A 24,047-nucleotide genomic window follows, 5' to 3' on the forward strand; every position below is an offset into this window, starting at 1 on the left:
ACTGAGGGTCAACTCTATGCAACCACTTTGTAAAGAGTAGTCAATGAAAGCTTCTTCCTGGGTTAAAATAACTATAATTTTCTGAAAAGTGAAATGGAGGTAACAACAATAATGGCAAGAATAATGAACACTGAGTGAGTGCTCACACGCATGCACAAGGTATGTTCATGAAACAGCTGCAGGCAGGCAGTATCCTTCCACAAATGTTGGCACTGGACAGACTGAGTGGGGGGAAGCCTCAGAGGAAATGAGGGAAAGCCTCAGGAAAGCCTAGTTGGTACCTTTACCACTCAGTCAAAATGATTGATAGTGGTAAATTAATACTAGTGGTAGCATTAATTGATAGCTAGTAGTAGTAATGATTGAAAGAGAAAAACTCTATCACTTATTGCGTGATCACAGGTATTTAACACTTTAATAGGCATCATATATACATTCTTCAAATTATCCTCACAGTAACTCGTAGGTGCTAGTTGGTATCATTGTCTCACATTTAAAACATGAGGAAACTGAGGCTCAGAGTGGGAAAGTTGGTCCAATGTCACAAAAATAGTAGGTAGAGCATGCATCTGAAGCCAAATTTAGCTTTCCTCTCCATCACACTCTTTTTCTCTCTGAGACTCCTGGATAGTGTGAACTCAGAAGCTAAAGGAAAAGAATTCCAAAAAGTAAGATGCTCCTCAAGCTACAAAGGTATGTTATCCACATAGGAAAATCAGAAAGTACCCAGGATTCATGACTTTACTCCTCTGAGTACTTTTTCTATTTTTACACTTTTATCCCTTGCTGGAGCTAGCTCCTCTGTAACAATTCTTTTTCTATATGGCTTCAGCTACCTTGAGGGCCTAGACCCAATACCTCATTCTCATTCAGAAACTTCTCTTAGTTTCCTCCTAAAACAGTTTGAGGTCCTGAAACTTCAAAATAATCTTATTTGATCGCAGTTTTGCTTTCTTGAGTGATATGTTTAAAAGAAGCTTAACGCCATACAATGGTTGATGATTAGTTAAGGGTACCCAGTGTCTGTAAGATGACTGCCACATAATGAAAACACTTTGTCAGAGCCTTTATCTAATCTGTAGACAGGGCACTGGTCCTTGATGTGAGGAAGGCATTGAGAGTGTAGTCCCAAATTCAAAAGCAGTCAGGAACTTTTCTAAGTAGCTAGCATATGAGATACAGGGCACAAATAGCAATGGTTCTAAGATGCCAGGAAGCAAGGAACAATAATCTGTCCTAAAGGTGAAGTGTGATGCCTTCTCAGTGCATAGCATGGTCCTCTAGCACATAATAGAAAATTTAAAAATATTGCTGAATGTTTCTTGTGTCACAGGCTTGATATCAGGAGAGGAAGGTGGGAGCATTTTAGTTCTGCTATGTGTTTCAAGGGTAAAGGGAATTTGTATTGAAAATGAAAACCCAAATGGACTATTTGCATTCAAATCCTAAGGTGAGAGGATAGAAACACTTCAAAATACTTCAAAAAGTGCAGAACTTTGGGGCAGGGAGGAGACACTGGGTTTGCAAAGGTCTGCCAAAACAACAAATTGATATTCAGCTTTAAAAAAAATTAACAAATAATCATAACCTTTCAATTAAAAAAACCACAAAGCCCAGGAATAATGTATCTTTTTTCACAATTTCACAAGAAATTATGGTATCAACCATTCCTCTTCCTAAACTTCTGTCTACACCCTCCAGCTTCTGCTAGATTAAATCTAACAAAATTCAGCTCATAAATATTAGCCAGTTCAAAAGTAGGTATCTTATTCCACTTATGGCTGGGAAGAAAACCAGCCTCTAAATTCACAAGAACCACAAGATACATACACACAGAGTAGTCAAAAACCAAAACATTAAAATCTGCATCACAGAGAATCTTCTCCCCAGTGAACTAAAATTATCAGGACCAATAACTACTACAAATTGCATTAGACTACATACAAAGGAAAATATTTACAATCCAAAGATTATTCTTTTAATATCCAAGGGTATCTATCCCATCTGTAAACCATACATTCAAAAGGAAGATGGGGAGCAGAACCTTAACAGCTGAGGTCCTGAAACTTCAAAATACTCTTATATGAGTTTCTATTTTCCTTACATAACAATGAGAGAAGGGAAAAGTCATCATTCAATACACCCTATGAGGACTGCTCATTTTATGGTCAAATTGGCAAAACAAAATTTCTAAACTTTCCCCTTGACACCTCACCTGCCCCTTTTCACAAATTACTATATAATCAGATAATAAAAACAAGGTTGGAAATCAGTTCAAGCTAAATCTTGAGGGGAAAAAAACAGCAACAACAAGAGCAATCACCACAAAACAAGAAGACTAGACTGCAAGTTCCAGGAGGGCAGGGACTGCATCCATTTTGTTCCCCACAATACTGTCACTGTCCAGCATTCCACAGACATTCAGTTAGTATATGATGGAAAGAGGGAGGGACCGATCATTCTGCTAAGGGGTAGGGCAATCACTAAGGGTGCTTCTGCCACTCTGATTCAGTACTGAGTACACTGCAGGGCACAGTGAAATAGCTAGGTCAAAGCTTGACCATCTTGTCTAACAACTGCACACATGAAGCAGAGGAAAAAGATGTTTTCCATCAGTCCTCTCAGACTGGCTTCTCCTGTCTGGACTCTAGAGGGGACATAAGAGTCTGACACACATACACAGCACAGCTTTTCAGTGACAACAGGGACAGTGCAACTTTAGTAGGTAACGACCTCCAATACCAGCTCAAACTACTAAGAGAAACCCATTTATAAAATTGGACCTATACAATGTCTGGGAATCTGTTGTCTGAAATTATCCATTGCTCTAATCTACTCCATTAGAATATGTAATTCATAATTGAGACTTTGATTAATCACTTTAGAAACAATCAGTCTTGAGGTTTCTTTTTTTTTAATTATGGCAGATAATAAGTGTAAACAAATGTGTCTACTAATGACTTTTCATTTCAAAATTAACCATTATTATAATGGAAATAATAAAAGGATTTTCAGCACTTACTGAATGTGTATTATTAAATGCCTTGGGAATTTCTTTAATTCAACTCTATTTGCATATCTTTTTTATATTTTTTAATTGAAGCTTAGTAGAACACTATAAATTGTTCATTATTCTTCATAGTAAACTGATATTCAGAGAAATTAAGTGACTTTCCAGGTGTTTGAACAAAAATTTAATTCCAGATCCCACAACCTCATACCACCTCCTCTCTAAATTTATAAAAATATCTTTACTGCTTAAATGAATAACAAATTTAAATCCTTTTCAAAGTAATATATCTAAATTCATTACATTTTGGGGAGGAAAGAGTATTAACAAGCAGGTATACAAAAATTTATATACAAAATGAGTTTACTAAACAGATTAAAAATATGCCTAAAGTAGCTCTATTCAAAGAACTCCTAACTTGCAGCAATACTACAAATCAGAGTACATACAAAAACTCCTGTCTTCAGGGTTGCTAAATGTGAACATGTTTTTATGGTGTGCAAACATGGCAAAACTGAAGAATGATCTATTTCCTTCAAACAGCACTTTAAACAGTGACCTCCTATCAGGATTGACAAATTGAGAGATGAATCAGCTTGATTTTTCAGGCATAAACATTCTTTAAAAGTTCATAAAAATGTTATTTAGGTGGAGAAAAAATAGCACACTCTATTACAGTAGAGGTATTTATTAAATTCATTCAATTCTTCACTCATTGAATAAATGTACTGTGTACCTACTATATGTTAAGCACGGTGCTGAGAAAAAGAGATGGTTAATACTCAGTGTACTAATTATGGCTTTTCATTTCCCATATGCTGATGATTTGACAGAGGGGACCCTGCTGACCCTGGAAAGTCTGCCCCTCTCAGGGCTAGCCAATTCCTAGAGAGAGTAAATGACTGCCTTCTACCACACATTTCATACGCAAAACAACTGATCCTAACTCCACAACCCAATGACCTCCTTTATCAGGCTCTTACATTCTGGGCCACTATCCCCCTGCCCTAATCACTTTAGGGCCAGGTACTAGATAACTTGTGACAGCCCCTACACCCTAAAGCCTGCTGAAATTATGCAAACTAGTGAATCCTAAACCTGCTTACCCTGACTTTCCCATTCTTTCCCTTGGAAACCACAATCAAGGCTCTTGGCCACATTTTCCCCTCACTCCTTCTGCCTCCTGACCAACCCTGGTGTTTCCCCTTGTGTTGTGTGTGGTGTGGCAAGATCCCTCCTCTTGGGAACTGTGAGTAACAAACTATCTTTCAATGGCAATTGTCCTCTGATCTGTTGGCCTCACTATATCTGAATAATAATAAAACCTATTTTAAAGCATTCAGGACCTACTATTGAGGCATTCATATTTAGTGATGTTTATTAAACAAATGAATGAATAAGCAAAGAACAAATGCTAGCAGCAAACAAACAAGTAAACACTAGAGCAAAAATTCAAGACCTGAATCCTAGCATATTCAATATGCAACAAGTTGAGGAGCAGCAAAATGGATGAAAAAAATGTCCCCACAAGACGATGAGTAAATTATCTGCAACAGTATTGTTAGATAGAAACTAGTAATTGCATAATTCATCTCTCAGAGGATAAAACTGACCCTTCCTTGAAGGCCCTCCCTTCCTAGGATCTATGCTCTATTCTCGCCAATCTCTGCAGGTTCATTGTTCTCACTCCCCCGTGCTCTACTGGCTGCCACACTAGCCTTCTTTGAGTTTCCTGAAGGTGCCCTGACCCCTCTAGCTACAGAGCCTTTGCCCAAGTTGTTTTATCTTCTTGGAATACTCCCTTCTCTCAAGATCTTCACCACAGTTAATTTCTACTCTTGAGATCTCAGCAATTATTTCCTCAGCAAAGTCTTTCTGGATCTCCTGAACTGTATTAATCTTCCCCATTAGACAGCTGCAGAGCATCTGTGTCACCTGTTACCATTTTTATTCTGTAGTTCTGTAACTCTTTACCTTCTGTCTCCTTCACTTTACTGTATACCCGAAGAACACAGACACCACGTTTATCTTCAAATACTACCATTACCTCTCATCTTGCATCCACAGAACTTTTTATTATTTCCCAGTTTTCCTTAGCAACAATTCTTGATCCCAATCATATTTATTCCCCTAAACATGCTTTCCTCATTGCTGTTATTGCACCTTTACTCATTCTATTTCTATAGACTAGCATGCCCTAACACTTCACACTCTTCCCAGGACATTTGCACCAAGATCAAGCCCCTACAGGACACAGGTCAAATGTCAAGTGCAAAGCTTCTGCTGCCAGAAAGTACCCAATCTTTACCCTTCAAGCTCTACTGGCATGTGTATGTAACACTCACTTTGTACTTTTCAAATACTGTGGTATCATTTACCATCCCTTCAAGTTTACTACTCTTCTGTACATTCCCCAAATAAGAACTATGAATTTCCCAAGGGCAACGTCTGTGCCTCATAGGCTCTGTATCCACACAATACTTACTTAACACAGCTTTTTATGCACAATATATATTCTATTTCAATATATATTTTTAACACAGTAACATATCATTCAAACCAAATTCACCAGTCACGTATAAAAAAAGCTGACATAACTGTGGTAATACTAACATGAATGCCTCTGCTTTCTCTCAACACCTATACAACCACTGGAATTATCTGCATAAAAATCACTACTGACAGCTCCCAAGGCCTGGTCAAGGAAATATATCAATATATCAGGGGGAAAAATGCCATGAGTAGTAGGTAAAGTATTTCTATAATTCTCTTAAAAGTCTATATCATTACACTATATTTTATCCACAGAAAAATTTAGACAAGTTATTTCTAATTAAAAAAAAACCCCACTAAGCTGATTACAATCATCATAAGGGTAAAAAGAAATACGTTTATTAAGGGAAAAAATTCCCCAAAGACACTAAGTGATTACTGTGATTTCCTGCTCTCCAATTTTTTCCCCTACAGTTCTTAGTTGACAATCCAAAGCAACTGGAAAACAACTACATTTACATTAAAATCACTCTGATAAGTAGAGAGTAAAAGAATCCAGACAAAGGTCCACACAGTTGGAAAAGCAGTCATTCTCTGTAATACCAATGGCCTAATTTGTGGATTCTTTCTGAATATCAAGGTGTGAAATTTCCTTTTCTGTCTCTGCCATCAAATGTCTCTTGCTTTCTCTTCCTTTCTATCCATGCAAATGGAGCAGAGGAACACTGAGATACTTGGACCTAAAATGTCTGGGATCCATAATTTGCAAAGCTCGCTTTTTGAAATGTAGTACTATAGAATTCTTTTGGCTTTTCCAAATATCAATATGCAATATTCCTTATAAATAATACTGTTAAATGAAAACTTTGAACAAAACAACCACTGGAGAAAAGCAATTCAGTTTGTGTCTATGCACAAATTGACTTAACTGACAAATTCAGCTGGAATACTAGAAAGATTGGTAACGTGTCAAAAATTCAATTCAATTCCCACAGAACAACAAATCACTTACTACCTTTATAACTGCTAAATCCCAGGAAAGTAATTCTATTTGTCAGTACATATACAGACTATTTCAGCATAGGTATGAAAATGACATTGAGATGCAGCAGAACTAGTCTGATATTTAATAAATAACGCTGGGTACTGACTCAAGAACAGGCTTCCTTTGGTAGAATACCTCAATTTTTTTAAACATAAAGCATATTTTTTTCCATAAAGTATGAAACGCTATCTAGTAATATCAATTGTAGCAGCTACTGTAGCAGTAATAAAAGCAAGTAATATCTATTAAGTTGTTAAGGTGAATTACATAAAAGAAACTAACATTATATAAAAGAAACTAACATTCACTGAGTTCTTAGCATGAATTAGCTCACTTAACCTTCACAACAATCCTACAAAAGAGATACTATGATTAACCTCATTTTAAAGTTAAAGTTGAAGAAACGGATGTAAAGGAGTTAAATAACTTGCCCAGACTCAGTTAAAAAGTAATAGAACAAGTAAGATTCTTAAAACACTAAGGTATGTATTTACTGATAATTTTTCGGGCCCCCCAAATCAGCACACAGTAATCAATCAACTAATAGTCAAAAGCTTTTGTGTCAAGTAAGTTCCCCAAAGGTGAGCAATGGTACAGCACAACCATTTAAAAAATGTTTCTACTACAATGAGATACCGCTCCACACACACCAGCATGGCTATAATCAAAAAGAGATAGTAACAAGTGTTGGTAAAGACATGGAGAAGTTAGAACCCTCACATGCTGCTTGTGGGAATGTAAAATGGTATAGCTACTTTGAAAAACTGCTTGGCAGTTCCTCAAAATGTTAAACATAGAGCCACTATATGACCCAGCAATACCCAAGGGAAATGAAAAAACATATCTAAACAAAAACTTGCACATAAATAATAGGAATATTATTGATAATAGCCAAAAAAAGTAGAAATAGCTCAAATGTCCATTATCTGATGAATGGATAAACAAAATGTGCTATATCCATACAACAGAATATCATTCAGCAATAAGAAGAAATAAAATACTGATAAATGCCACAATATGGATGAACCTTAAAAACATACAAATTTAAAGAAGCCAGTCACAAAAGACCACATACTGTCTGATTCCATTTACAGGAAATGTCCAGAACAGGCAAATCCATAGATCCAGAAAGTAGATTAGTCATTGTCTAGGGCTAGGGGAGATGAGAGAATGAGGACTGCTGAAGAGCACATGGTTTCTTTTCGTGCGATGAAATGTTCTAAAATTGATTGTGGTGATGGCTGCACAATTGAACTCTGTGGAGACGCTGAAAACAACTGAATGTGTACACTTTAAATCAGTGAATTGTATGATTTGTGAATTATATCTCAATAAAGCTGTTATCACACACACACGAAAAAGATACTTCTAAGGCATTTTTCCTGTGAAAGACAAAAAAATTGAGAACTAATTCGTACTGTAGAAAAGCTACTAAAATCTGAGGTTAAGGATTTAGAGATAAAAGAAAATACTGTAAAATGCTAAATAAGAATATATGACCTAGGAGTAAAAGACAATCCTATTTTAAAGGATGACAATAAAATTCTATCATGTTAAACTCATTTAGGAACAGTCGGTTTAAACCAAGCATAATTCAAATAAAACAACATGTTCTCATTGTAAAAACTGTAAACTGCCTTATTTAATTATATTTAAACTATACCAAAATACAACTCTTTGGGATCTGTTTTCTTGATTCTACTAGTCTAACATTTTAAGTTACAAAATGACTTAGAAAATTCTTAAATAATAAAAAATTTCCAAATGCTGGTATTATATACACTATTCTTGAGATAAATGAGAATTACAGAGAGGTAATAAGTGTTCAATCCAAGCAGGCTTAGTAAATCTGGTACCCAGAGGACTTTACTATAAGGCAACTTCTCCTGGCAAGCAAGCCATCATACCTAAAAACCCAGCTGCTGTGCCAATCTCTTTGAAGTACGCAGTTACCTTATGCTTACATATTCTCCATTGGCGACTTCCTTAAATTTAAAAAAAACAGAAGTGAAATTCAAAGTTCTTAAAACGCATGGTGTCAAAGAACATTTACTCACATCTAAAATTCTTAGAATTACATTATAAAAATGTGTCTTTGAAGATGAAGGACAAATTGCTATTTTAAAGAACAGAAGTCAAAGAAAAGTCATTATTCTCATTCTCATCTACAAGTAATAGTTTTTGTTTAATCTATGCCTTCAGAGGAAAACTCTGAAAAATATTAAAAGAAGTATATGCTAATAAAGTTATTTTCATACAAAAATTAGCTGAAGAAAATATTACTCCCACTTTGTATAAATAATATAGACCCTCAGGGAGAAAATTTAAACTTGGAATTATTCCAGCTAAAGAAATAGTAAAACAAAAAGGAAAGAAGACGGTTGCACTGCACAATTTAAAAAAAAAAAAAGATTGCACTATGTTCAGAAGGTAACCAAGAAGATGTAACAAGAATGTATAGAGTACACATAAACAAAATCCTGTATCCTTAAGTTGTGATAATGCAGAATACTACAAAAGATCATCAAGCAGAAGGTGACATTCCTTAGGACATATATGGTTAACACATTTTCTTAAAGAATTAATGAACAGGTATACAGATACTCAATACACCTAAAAATGTACTGAATTTAAAATGAATGCAGGTACACAGAGACTTAAGCTTTTAGAACTTCGTACTGTAGTAAATGGATGCATGGACATGAGAGGCAGGGAGGAAGAAAAGGATGAAATAAGAAAAGCTAACGTCATCTATGCAGAGTTTGACCTCCGATATCCATGCAAACTCATTTAATCTTTACAATACTCTCATTTGGATAATGCTATTACAGTACCCTCATTTTAAAAAGAGGGAAACTTAGGCCCATGAAAGTTAAGTAACTTGGCTATAGTCATTAGCAAGCGGACTAGGGCTACTGGGATTTGAGTGTGGTTCTAAAGTCTATAGTCTTTACCAAATTTTTGAACCAGAAGTAGTGGATCAGGGTAAAAGAGAGTTGAATAGCTTTTCCAATCGTCATTCTTTACAGCAGTGATTCTCAACAAGGGGTGGGAGGTTCTACTGGTGTCCAGGAGGCAGAGGCCAGGATGCTGCTAAGCATTCTACAAGGCACAGGACAGTCCCTATTACAAAGAGTCATCTGGCCCAAAATGTCACTAGTACTGTGGTTGAGGAACCCTGCTTTAAAGCAGTTTATTTCTGCATTTGAAAATACATTATAATAAAAGGAGAAGAAAATAACATTTCCTAATTGAGCCTGATTCAAAAAATTGTTATCAACATTATTCTCTAGTCCCGCTTATTTCAGGAAAGGGAAATGCTATACTGCAAAGTTGAAAAGATTCACAGGAACAGGAAATTACCAACACATGGGAAATTAACCAGGAAATATCACTGGGGATACAGAAGGGGGAAAAATTTCCCCAAACTCCAACAACCAGGTAGGTCTAAGAAAAGTTATAACAGGAGATGATAAAGCTGCTGATCTAAATGTCGCCATCACCCTCCTTTAGAGCATGTAAATATAAATCTTCCTAAGTTTTGTCCACTATGTGGCAAACTTCTAGAGCAATTAAGTTGAGTGTTTTTCAGATTGTTACATTTTCTGTATAAATAGATATTTCTTTAGTCACTAATACATTAAGGACACTATAAAGTTAAATCATTATTCTTTAAAATTCTATTACCACATCATTCAAAACTTTCTGAGTACTCTGAAAATGTATGAATTCACCACTGCCCAATAGATTTTTCAATACTTCATTTTAAAAACAAAAATAAGAGCTGATCTTCTTATCACAAAGCTATCTCCTCACAACTTTTAAATTTGAAATTTTAATGTTTAAGATTTCAAGTCGGCCCCTCAATTTATATATAGGTTGACATGAGCCCCAGTCTAAGCATTCCTTAGCCTTATACAAGCCTTATACTTTCCTAATAGAAGCCAACTATTTCCACAACTTATGTATAACAAATATTTTTGAACCATACACTTATAAAAAATGTAAAGCAAATATCCTTTAGACACAATTAGATATATTTCTACACTTCTTAACCTGTGTCATTTTTAGTTTTCTCTCAGTAGTTTATGTTAGAGAAAACTCTAATATGCTTTATTAACCTTAATATTTTTCCACTCATTCATTTATTCAACAAACGTTTAGAGTATTGACTACTGTCAAAGACCAGGTCCTTTAACATTTCTATCTTTAAAGGCCTGAATAATTCTCAAGTCACTATTTTTTCACTAAGAGAAAGGGAAATAGCAATAAGTTAAAATGTAGGTAGCTTAAATTTGGTTTCCAAAAATAAATAAGACGTCATTCAATTTCACAGTGAGGAAATACATTGGTCTTGTGCACGTCCACCTGGGAGGCAGCATCACCTGGTAGTTAAAGGAGCAAGCCTCGACATCAAAATGCCCAAGGTCAAAACGTGCCCTGTGACATGACATATGCCAGACCCTAGGTAAGTTACTTAACATTTTTAAGTTATTTCTTTTCTCTATAAAAAGAGGATAATCATGCCTACGCCTCAGGACTGTTTTAAAAATTAAATGAGATATAAATGTAACGCACTGAGCAAACTATAAGGCATACAGCAAGTGCTCCATAATCATTATCTATTGTTTTGGTGTTAGGATAAAACAATTACCTATGTTCTAAATTAAAATTATCATACTAGAAATAAACTATATACAAATTTTAAAAAGGATTTCTAAAGCTAACTGGATTTATTTCATTAATTTATTACTAAGTTGTATGTGCTTGTTTTTAAAACTTCCCTAAGTCATAAAGATCTAATATATTATTATTATTATTATTATTATTCTCACACACCATCAAGTCTTAAGGCCTGTTTTTATGGCTTTAAAATTGAAAATACAAAAAAAATAATAATAAAGCACATAATGCCAAACTCCACAAAGACAGGGATAAAAACAAAGAAAATACATATTCTTCTTTAAATGTCCAAATCAAAGCATTTTGTATTTGCTTTATGGAAATGAGAATTTTAACAAAGTTTGTAAAGTATAATGATTTTATCTAAGTAAGGGGAAAAAAAAATACTTGCAAGTTTCTTTAGAGATAATCCAAAATAAAGAACAAAATTATGTAACATACTTTTGAATTACCAGGAGGAGAATATACTTTATGAAGCGCTGCTGACACTGAAATATTATATATTTAATATATCTACATAAAAAGAGGACCTAAAATAAGTCTAATAAAATCTGGTTATTATAAAAAAATTAAAATTCAGAGAAGAATAAAATAAATTTGTAAAATAATATGACCAAGTTCAACTGCACTGCCCACCATTCCCATTCATATCTTTTTAGATCTAGACTAACACTCGAGCCATATCATCACCTACTAACGTTAGCATACATATACATAAAACAACACTACCCAGCAAAACACAGCAACACCATGACCAAAAACAGAGCTCATATTTTGATGCTTTAAAGAAACAAACTTTAAGAAAACATTTACTCACCTATTATCAGATGGTAGAAGAGAAAGCAAAGCCAAAGCTGAAAGTTTTCTCCTTTCAGGCTGGGTAATGTTGTCCATGCGATCAACCCACATTTCAATCATATTTCCCAAAAGCTGGTCCATCTGAAAAAAGACGAGGAGGCATCTCAAAATATTTGAAATACTATTTACTTATGGATAAGTAGTGTTACAGGCTAAAAACTCATAAGGCATGGTTAAAGTTCAATTCCAGCAAACCACAGAACTGGAAGACCACAATTTGGGGTAGGCCTTAAGCTGGAAAAGAATAATTTGCGTAAAACCAGAAAGTAAGTAAATAATCTTGACAGCCAATTAATTCCAAGAGCTAAGTAGACTTGATCAAAACCAGTATGTAGCCAATGAGTGATTTTAATAATTTCATTTAATAAATCACCAATCCAACACATTCTTCCCAGTACACTAAAAGTACACGCATTTTTCAAAACTGTCAACTTGTACTTAGGTTATAGTTTATTCAGTTGGATGATTAGAGTTCAATGCTTAGAGTATAATTTGCTGGACTGATTTGTTGCTACTTTCAGAGGAAATGATAGATTGCAACCTCAACCTGCAGAATTTCAAAGGAAAACAAATGAATCATTTCCCAGGACATTTATATGTTACATTAAAAATAACATAACATGGGATTGCTTAGTGTAATGGTTAATTTTACCTGTCAACTCAGCTAGGCTAAGGTGTACAGTTGTTTGATCAACTACTGGTCTAGATGCTGCTGTGAAAGTATTTCGTAGACATGATTAACATTTACGATGAGTTGACTTTAAGTAAAGGAGATTACCCTAGATAATGTGGGTTGGGCTTCACTCAATCACGTGAAAGCCTTAGGAGCAAAAACTAAGGTTTCCCAGAAAAGAAGAAATCCTGCTTCAAAACCGTAACACAGAATTCCTGAGTTTTCAGCCTGCCCTATAAAATTAGAACTTGCCAGTCCCTACAATCATGTGAGCCAAGTACTTAAAATCTCTCTCTTTCTGTGTATATATGTGTGTGTATATACACACACTCTCTCTCTCTCTCTCTACACACACACACACACACTACTAGTTCTATTTTTTTTAAGAACTCGAACTGCTCAAGTTATCATCTATCAAGTAAGACATAACCAAGTGTACTGATCATGTAGATTGAAAGTGGATGGCAGGATATGCTTTCAAACACTTCTCCACTTCTAGTACATTCTAAAAAATGCATTTAATATCAAAATCGCTACCTCATGGATTTTGATAACATAAAATCAACCTTAATTTCCCACATCTTTTCCAAGAAACGGTTCAACACATTTTTTTAAAATAATAAAGTCCAAGAAACACTTCTTAGTTCAAGACAATTATTTATACTTGAGTTTCCCAAATTGTGTGCTGTGTCCTAAGATGCCACAGTGAACTCACAGAATATTTAAAATTATTGAGAAACACAGAGACGTTTATCAGGTACTTCAAGAACTACTAGCTCAAGATAGTTCTCAGTTTCATTACGCTCCTTTCAATGACTTCCTATCTTTACAAAGTACTACCCCAAAATTAAGGTAGAACAGAAAATGAAAGTGGAGGTGTCCAACCTGATTCCTAGGCTTGAGAATTTGGTTAGTGCTCAATTAAGTATACATATTCTATTAGTCAGTAACTGTGGTTATTTAAGAATAAAATTATTCTTTCTTTAGATTTTTGTGTATTATTTTTCAAAGCTACTAAGTTATTAGGACAACTACACATTAAGTTGTTTGGACCTAACTACTGAGTAAAAGGAACTGTTAGATATTTATACTTCTTTTGGCTTAGAAGCACTGTGAAAATATTACTAACACATTAAAGACACCATGAACCAAGACAGTTTGGTAACTTCTGATTTATACTACGGCATCTTCAATCCATATTTAATATGGAAACAAACTGTACAGATGTTCTATAGATTTACTGCAATTAATATCTAGTAACCAAGATTTAAATAACAAATCATAACCATTATAAAAGCAAATATCAAGTTATTAAAATGTAATATATACAACTGAAGCTATAGTAATAGATTTGGTTGAAATAAAGATGCAGTCAACAAAAACTGATAGCTCTATAGTCTAATTTTATTTATAACATATTTATTTCCTTTATTATAAAAATATTTAACAACAGCATATAACAAAGTGAGTTTGTGGGGACTTTAATTAAACAAGCAATTAGAAATTGAGATATTAACATTTTTTCCGTAAAGGGCCAGACAGTCAATATTTAACGCTTTGTGGGCCATATGATCTCAGTTGCAACTACTCAACTCCCAAAATCAGTCATAAACAATATGTAAACAAATGGGCATGGATGTATTCTAATATGAAACTTCATATAACTTTCACGTGTCACAAAATATTACTATTATTTTGATTTTTTCAACCATTAAAAATATAAAAAACATTCTTAACTCATAGACTTTACAAAAACAAGCAGCAGGCTGGATCTGGCCCATAGGCACTCACCCTCATCACCTCACTTGCCTCCTCTGAGTCCCAGCCCTGATGATAAATGCATAGTTCTCATTATTACACAAACTCCTAAGAAAGGTCGAACCAAAGCATCAGTGGTTGGGGCAAAGTTTCCCAGAGGAGATTATTTTTTAAGGTAGAATTAAAAGACATTAGGAATCAATTAAAGAAATGTGAGGGGACCTGGCCCTGTGGTGCAGTGGTTAAGCTCAGTGTGCTCCCCTTCGGCGGCCTGGGTTTACAGGTTCGGATCCCAGGCACGGACCTACACCACTCAACAGCCACGCTATGGTGGTGACCCAAATATAAAGTAGAGGAAGACTGGCACAGATCTTAGTTCAGGGGTAATATTCCCCAAGCCTTAAAGAGGAAGATTGGCAACAGATGTTAGCTCAGGGTGAGTCTTCCTCAACAACAAAAAGAAATGAGAGAGACTGTGAGGGAGTGTTCCAGGTAGAGGAAATAGCCTGTATACAAGGACTCTGAAGCAAGAGGGAGAAAGCTGTTTTCAAGAAACTGAAAAATGTTCTAGCAGTGAATAGCCAGATCATGGAGTTCTAAAAGGAGAGTAAGAGATGAGGCTAAAGGAGTAAAGAATCAGATTATGGTAGGCAAACCCACATTAGAGAGTTTAATCGTAAATTTAATTGAATTTAAATTGAATCCTAAATGTAAAGACACTGAAGAAGTTTGAAACAAGGAAGTGACAAAATCATACAAATAGATGAGAAAACTCAATTTGGTTGCTCTGAGGTAGACAGACATTAAGGTCATAAAAACAAAGAGGACAACTCTAACAGATACTGATGATCATTTATAGTAAATCATGAAGCAATAAAACAATTCTGCAGTATTTTCAGAGAATTTCTAAAATCAAACTATTTCTTAAGCAGTATAATAAAAAGATGATGAGATTTCTTTTTTTTTTTTTTATGGTATGCTTTTTGGTGAGGAAGATTGGCCCTGAGCTAACATCTAATTGCTAATCTTCCTCTTTTCTTTTCCTTTTGCCCCAAAGACCCAGTACACAGTTGTATATCCTAGTTGTAGATCATTCTGGTTCTTCTATGTGGGATGTCACACAGCATGGCTTGATGAGCGGTGTGTAGGTCTGTGCCCAGGATCCAAACCAACAAACCCCAGGCCGTAGAAGCAGAGTGCATGAACTTAACCACTTGGCCATGAGGCCAGCCCCAAAATTTCTCAGCTTTAATAATGTCTGCCAAATTCTGTCCTGGCAAGTGCAGATAAAAACTAATGATGCCGAAGATCCCAATTAAATAAATAACTACTGTGGAAAGAACGAACTTTACGTGGAAAGAAAAAACTTTATTTCATACTGGTTTATTTCATCACTTTTATAACTTTAAAGAATGTACGCTAAAACATGTCTTTTATAAGAATAAAATAATTTTATAGCATTATATCCCCTGTTGAAACAGAACAAAATGTTTAGGTAAATGCTGATCTTTTCTTTTTCTCTCCAAATGTTATCTCCTTAGGATAACCTTCATACCAACTGCTATTCAAGAAATAAAATGTCATTTTTACATAAAATTTCATGAACCAGTTGAATCATCATGCAGAAACAAAAAAATACCCTCAAATCTCTCTAGAATTTGAAAGATGTGTGCTGTTTCAAGTCAAGCACCTACAACTGATTAAGAGAAAAATCTTATGATCTAAGTGGCAGGTCTTCAGGAGAGTATGTTCTTAGGATGAAGCAACGCAGGATTTAGAGTAAGTTATAAAATGTCTCAACACCACTACCCCAGATTGATGAAGTCTAAATTAAAGGATATTGCCAGAAAGAGTAAGATGACAATGTTTCTAGAAAACAAGGCAATACTTAAGGAATTCTTGAGTTCCGTCAGTTTTGTAGAGACAGACAGACAGTTTTACTCACAGTACTCAGCTGCAAACTTTATTGCATCTTCATAATCAAGTCATCTACCCTAGAAGCATACCGACACTGCGAAAACAATTTTAGTATTGAACATATGCATTTGCTGGCTCCCTCTGAAATCCCACTAAAATGAGAGTAAAGAAATATAGAAAGCAAAGAAACATCCCCAGAGGGTCTTATTATAAAGAGGTGACACTCCAATGGGTAAAGATGGCAACAAGTTTTTGGAAGACGGCAGGTGGATGAAAGAATGTTAAGTGACTTGGCAGAACAGAAAAGCATGAAACCAAACTGCCTGCCGGGGAATAACAATCTAATGCAAGCAGATTCGGTCATCAGAATCCTGCCATCATCAGGCCACAAAGAAGACAGAGGCGAGGCACAGAGTTCAAACCAGGAAAACTGGCTGAAAATCTGTATAAGGAATATTTAGAACCTTCTAGATGCCGTTCTCCACTCCTGAAGGAGTCCAAAGATACACTATCTGGAAAAACGAAATCAGAGAACCTCCAACTCAAGACATGAAGAACAGGGAAAGGCAAGGTAAGATACAAATTAAAATCAGATGATTTAAATGAAAATCTGGATCCTGAATGGTGAAACGCCCTCATCCCCAAAGCACTGTTCCCCATCCTGAGTTCAATAGCGCTTGTTTATACCGAGAGAGGCTATCCCTCAGAAGAAAAGGGAAGACCGTAGAAAAAAAGGGCCTGCAAATTCTGTCATTTTCCAGTAAATTTCCCTACAGCAAAAATATCATTCTTCAATACTCCAAGGCTCTAAACTTTAATTTAGGTGATCAGTCTAAAAAGTTTTCATCATTCAATACAAACAAATGACTCTGAAAGACTTCAAACAGTAAAAGCTTAGAGGAACTGTTCTAACGGTGACTTCTGCAATGAATCCAAGCTCCTTTCCTAAAGCTATAAAATCACTCTTAATTAACTTGGCTTCCTCTACTATCTCACAACTGTTTTCAAGTGTTTAGAAGAGACAAACCCTTCTCCAAAATCCTTGCTTGCTTCAAAGCTATCTGAATTTACTGGAACTCACTTGCCTAGCCCTATTTAATTCCTGAACATATTTTTGAGGTACTTCAGAACTATGCTCACAGTCAAAAGTAGCCATTCGAACTAGATAACATATCATTCACCTTCATTTCCCTAGTCTCTAGACTCAAGCACGACAGCTTGACTTTTTGTCAAAACCTGTGTGAAAAACATTTCCTCTTCACAATGAAAAGTGAAAAAAGAAAACATAAGAAAGAGTCGCATGAAAAGCTGTGCTCTAAATACAGTATCAGAAATAAGTCTGAATCAATAATACGGTTCTCTTCTGAATCCTTCATAGTGCCAACGGGCTTGGAGCAGTACCAGCCGCAGGTCATTATTTCTCTATATTATGATATTTAGTCCAATGGAGGTGGCCTATTCTTCTCATATATTTTTTGAATGATGATTATTTGCGATAACAAGCAAACAGCATTTCAGAAAATTTTCCACATGATGACTTTTAAACACAGAGCATCTAAAAAACCATCCATTAGTTACTCAGTCCTGGGTAGGTAAAGTATATTATTTTTGGTATAAGGATGATGTTTGCGCAGAGGACAGTGCAGAGGCAAACTTCCTTTAAAGTCTAAGAACAACTAAAGCTACATTTTCAGACATCTATGTATGCAAATACATACTATGCTAGGTGACAACTCAGTTCATGCTGCTACAAAGAATTACTTGAGGTAAGATAATTTAAAATAAGAATCAAAAAGTAAATATAAATAAAAAATTTTTAAAGTCTTTATTTTTTAGACAAATAGATACTATTAGCACTGCTTATCAAGCTATATAAATGTTAGTACAAAACATTTTAATAATTTCTGCCTTTCCACCACGTGAGGACACAGTGAGTAGAAAGCAGTCTGAAACCTGGAAAAGGGCATTCACCAGAACACAATCATGCTGGCATCCTGATCTTGGACTTTCGAGCCTCCAGAACTTGCACTACCAACTGGAGTACTTATCCCCTGAAGATACATGAAACCATGAAAAGAGAAAAACAGTGCATCTCCCCAGCTCCACCAGCTCCAAGCTTTGTGACCTTGGAGCTCACAGTTGAATGCAGGGGAAGACAGGCAAGTAAGCAATTCTGCAGTTTAATCTGAAAGACCACTCAGCTGACTTGTGCATAAGGGACTGGAGGGAACTCCAACAAGATTGGAGGTTATGGTAGCACTCCAGTGACAAGATGATGAGGACTTGGGCTGTGGCAGTAGCACCGGAGAAGAAGAGGAGAGGATGGATTTAATGTGCTGGTTTACAGAGATACAGGGGATGAAGGAAAAGGTTAAATAACACCAGGACAGAACTCAGACAAAACTCGCTGGGATAACTGGTCCAGGCTCTTCAATAAGTTAATGCCATAGGAAAGAAGGATGGGGTTGAAGAGCTGTATGCAATAAAAGTTGAGGGAACTTTTATTGAAAGTTGAATTTAAAGAAAGTTGAATAAATGAGAGAGAAATACAGACAGTAAGTACCATGCACACTCATAAGAAGAAAATGTCACAGAATTTGAGTGCTCAAAGATGACAGAAGACCTTAAGATGAAGCTATTGGATTAAATCGTAAAGGAGAGGTCAGAGAAGGCCTCTCTCAAAGAAGCAACTGTGGCTGGAGAAGAGCAGAAGCTGGTGATTATGCTCATTGTCTACTAGACAGTGAAAAAGAGAAACCATCAAATGAGACCTGAGAAGGAAATCAAAGGGAAATTAACCTACAGTGTCCTGGAACCTAGAGAAGGGAAGAATTTCAAGGAGTTTGTGAATGAGTGTGTCAACTAAAACCAAAGAAGGAAGTTACTGTGACTACTGAGGTCACAGTTTTACTTTTTCTTTTCATTCCTCCCTCAAATGTACTAATGTAATGAAGCAAATATTGCTAGTTTTCTTGCAATACATGAAAACTGAGATGCAGAAACATGATGGGTTGATAGGTAGTGAAGACTACTCTTTCCTGTACTCAAATCTTAGAGATGTGTCACTATGTTCACAAATAATGTTGGGGGCATCACCAGATCATTTCTTTGCAAAAGAACCCAATGTTTTGAAAATAAAAATATTGATTTATTTCACACACACACTAATCATTTCTAAATCATTCGCTGACATTTAAAAATTGTAAGTATGATCATTTATTTGCTGCTGCTGACACCAGCTGAATAATATTCCAGTTTGAGTCAAAATTTTACATTTAAAAAAAAAATCAAATATATTCAACAATTTTCTCCCTACATTTATAGTCACTATGCAACCTGTACTCTCAGTAATTTCTCTTAATGTTTGTAGTCATGAATCACCTCTCATCTTCTGTTAAAAAACTGAAATTACATTCAAAGCTTTTCTTGCCCTTCTAAATACTGTTTAGGATAACATCTCTAAGGTCTACAAAATTTATCCAAAAGCCATGTTAATTGCTTGTCTAAAAGTTATATTTAATTATTTGGTTTAATTTTATTTCACTTTGAATAAACCAAGCTTTATGACCACCATTTGGCCAAGTTCAGGATACAATAAGTCAATGAACCTAAAAATTCAATATATTTTTCATCTGTCATCAAAAGGGAGTCCACATACACACACAATTTCTCATGTAATTAATACTTCGGTTGAATGGTATGTCACATTTCTTAATTTCTGTAATGTCTTCCACTTTTTTCATAATTTTATGTCTTTCATTTTACATATGCAATCAGTTTTTTGGTCAAATCTACCTGAAATACTTTCCAACGGATTAAGTAGAATTCTAACAGATTTGATATGTCAACACTTCCACTCATCACAATACTGGGAGTCCTAACCAATACAACAAGGCAAAAAGACCAAAAGCATACAGATTGGAAAGGAATAAGTAAAACTGTCCCAACTTCCAAATAACATGATTATATATTACAAACTACTAAGGAATCTACAGTAAAACTACTGATAGGTTTACTAAAGTCACAAGATACTTGGTAAATATATAGAAATCAATTTTATTTCACTTCATCACCAGTGAACAACTGAAAACTCAAACTCTCAAAATACCATTTACAATAGTGTTAAAAACTAGAAACACGATAAATTTACCAAACTACATGAAGACATATACAAAAAAACCCTACAAAACACTGCTGAGAACACTAAAAAAAACTCAGTAAATGTATATCCATGTTCACGGATTAGAAGACTGAGTATTGTTAAGATATCAATTCTCCCTAAATTTATCTACAGGGTCAACACAATCCCATTCAACATCCCAAGAGGACTATTTTTCGTTGTTGTTAGAAATTGGCAGGCCAATTCTAAAAACTTATATAGAAATGTGATGGGCCTAGAATAGCTAAACCCGCTTTAAACAAGATTAAAGTTGGAGGCTATACACTATCTGATTTTAACACCTATTATAAAGCTACATTAACCAAGAAAGTGTGACAGGATAAAAGTAAACATTTAGATGAATGAAACAGAATAGAGTCATAAAACTGATACACACTTAAACGGTCAACTGATTTCCGACAAAAGTACAAAGGAAATTCAATGGGAAAAGGATAAATCTTTTAGATAAATCATGCTAGAATAACGTATAACATGGAAACATATATTTATATGTGCATATATATGTATTTATATATGTATGTTATATATATGTATGTAACATATATAATAACCATTGAATCTTCTCTCCCATCATACACAAAAAATTAACTCACAATGAATCACTGTGACTATAACCACTGAATCTTCTCTCACATCATACACAAAAAATTAACTCATACTGAATGACCATAAAAGCTACAACAATATATAAAAATTTTAAGAAGAAAATTTAGGAGAAATTCTTCATGACCTTGGGGTAGGCAAAGATCTCTTAGATCAGACATAAAAAGCACCAACCATAAAATTTTAAAAGTGATAAATTATCAAATTGATAAATTAGTAAATTGATAAAGGGTCTGGTCTTAGAAATACACTCATAAGAAAATGAAAAGGCAAGCTGGAGACTAGAAAAAAACCCACCCACAATGCATGTACCTGACAAAGTCTTGAGTCTAGAATACATAAGGAAATCTTACAACTCAATAAGAAGACATAACAATCTTTAAAAATTGGCAAAAGATTTTAAACACTTCACAGAAAATACACAAATCATTAGTAAGCACATAAAAAGATATGTAATATCTTTAGTAATCAGAAAAATGTAAAACCACAATGAAATTTCGATTAGAAATCTATTAGAATAGCTAAAACGAAAAAGACTGACAATACCAAGCGTTAGTGAGGATTAAGGAGCAACTAAAACTGACACACATTGATGGTGGGACTGTAAATCCCACAACCACTTTAAAAACAGTTTGGTAGCTTTTTAAACACATACTAAACATATGACCCGACAGTTTCACTACCAGGTATCTACTGAAAAGAAACCAAAACATATGCCCATACAAAGATTTGTACATGAATGTTAACAGCAGCTTTATTCATTATAGCCAAAAATTGGAAACGACTAAAATGCCTATTAACAAGTAAATGGATAAATAAAAATAAACCGTGGTATACTCATACAATGAAATACTACTCAGCAATATAAAGGAACGATCCATTGCTATATGCAACAACATGGATTAGTCTCAAAAGAAAATATGATTCTATTTAGTAAAAAAATAAAAAACCAAAAACTCTTTACTTTTCAAATACTGAACTATTCCAATTTCACAATTTATATTAAAGTGCATATTTAAGGCTTGATACAACTTCCAAGCTACTTACATAACTCTAGCTTTAAAGGTTGCTCACAGTAGCCCTAATATTCTTCCAATTTCATGATTCAATTCCTGATTTTCAGATACATTATTTAAATCTCTCTGCTGCTTATTGTGTGATCATAAACATGAAACTTATCAAGAAAAGTTTTGTGATTACTTGATTTACATCCTTTAATTGCATATAATTAATTCAGTGACTTGAAACCAATTAAAATGTGGACTTTTTTACTTTTGACTGAAACTATATACCTTCTCCCTACAGTGACAATGGCAAATACAAAATTCAATGAGGTTTTCATGTAAATGCTTCTTATCAAAATATTCTTCTTAAACTCTAAGTTTATTATTTCATTATTCTTTCATCTAGCTACATGAGATCAATATCATAAAATATCTTCAAAGTCGTGAATTTCGGCTCACCTAATGGACTGGCCCTACCCAACAACAGTAAGACCTCAGGCAACGTGTGACCCTGCACAGGCAGGGTGTTTGGGACCTCTGCAACAGGATGAGCAAGTCCACCTTTGTGTGGCAGGATGTATGTGAGGGGTTGGCCTGTGTTGGCAGATTGTGTGGGGCCTCTGAGTGGATGGAGTGGGTCCACTTCAGTTGAGAGGGCGGGCGCAAAGGGCAGGACTGTGTAGACAAGGTGTGTAAGCATGTGGAGGTGAGACTTGTCAGCTGCAGCAGACTTGTGCTTCTCAGACAGCCATACAGGGGATCTGCCACACCTTTCAACGCCTGAAACAACAGAGTACTGCCACACCTAGGGCTGCCCCCACCCAGCTGAACTACTGAGAGAGCTGACAACTGCCTTGCAGGTCAGAGGCCTGCAGCAATTGCAAGCCCTGACCCTTGCAACCAGCCACATTGGAGGCCTAACGACTTAACAGAAAAACCACAGCAGGAATGTCCTATTAGACCTTGCATGCAACTGTGCTGGGGCTCCCTTCATCCAATAAAGTGACTGAAGGGACCACAGCGGCCACACACAGCTGAACCTTACACTCAGGCACCCAGGGGCAGAGACTAGCCTTCCTGTGCACCTGCAGTAAGAACAACCCTGACACAAGAGAAGAACACAAGTAACCCATAGAGGGGACAGCCCTGGAACATTTGGAACTGGTGATGAGAGGGAAGCACACTGCTTGGCCTCATAAGGCATCTCTTACAGAAGGCCACCTCTCCAAGACCAGGAAATGGAGCTGACCTACCTAAAACATAGATAGAAATACACAGATACATGCAACATGAGGAGACAAAGGCATATGTTCCAAATAAGCAAATGACAAATAACCAGAAAAAGAACTAAACAAAACAGAGATAAACAAGATACATGATAAAGAGTACAAGCTAAGTCATAAGGATGCTCACTGATCTTGGGAGGAACATAGAAAACTACAGTGAGGATTTCAACAAAGGACTGGAAAATATAAAAAAGAACCAATCAGAACTGAAGAATAAAATAATGGAAATGAAAAACTTACCAGGCGAATCAATAGCAGGGTAGATGATACAGAAAAATGGATCAGTGAGGTGGGTGAAAGACTAAATCACCCAAGTTGAACAGAAACAACAAAAAAAGAGTTAAAAAGAATGAGGACAGTCTAAGGGACGTCTAAGACAACATCAAATGCACTAACATCCATATTGTACCTGTCCCAGAAGGAGAAGAAAGAAACAATGGGGAAGAGAATCCATTCAAAGAAATAATCGCTGAAAACTATCCTAACCTAATGAAGGAAACAGACAATGAGCTACAGGAAGCACAGAGAGTACCAAAC

General features: G+C 35.4%; 1 protein-coding gene across 3 annotated transcripts in view; it reads right to left on the reverse strand.

The window, feature by feature from the left end:
- IPO11 (importin 11) overlaps positions 1-24,047 on the reverse strand; it is a 225,219-nt gene that overhangs the window by 66,877 nt on the left and 134,295 nt on the right. For all 3 annotated transcript variants that reach the window (XM_046671978.1, XM_046671979.1, XM_046671980.1), the window contains exon 27: positions 12,049-12,170. In XM_046671978.1, the coding sequence (XP_046527934.1) occupies positions 12,049-12,170 (122 nt within the window). The remainder of the gene's footprint in view (positions 1-12,048; positions 12,171-24,047) is intronic.

The sequence above is a fragment of the Equus quagga genome, chromosome 9 (genome assembly GCF_021613505.1).
Source record: "Equus quagga isolate Etosha38 chromosome 9, UCLA_HA_Equagga_1.0, whole genome shotgun sequence".
In the NCBI taxonomy this organism is placed as follows: domain Eukaryota; kingdom Metazoa; phylum Chordata; class Mammalia; order Perissodactyla; family Equidae; genus Equus; species Equus quagga.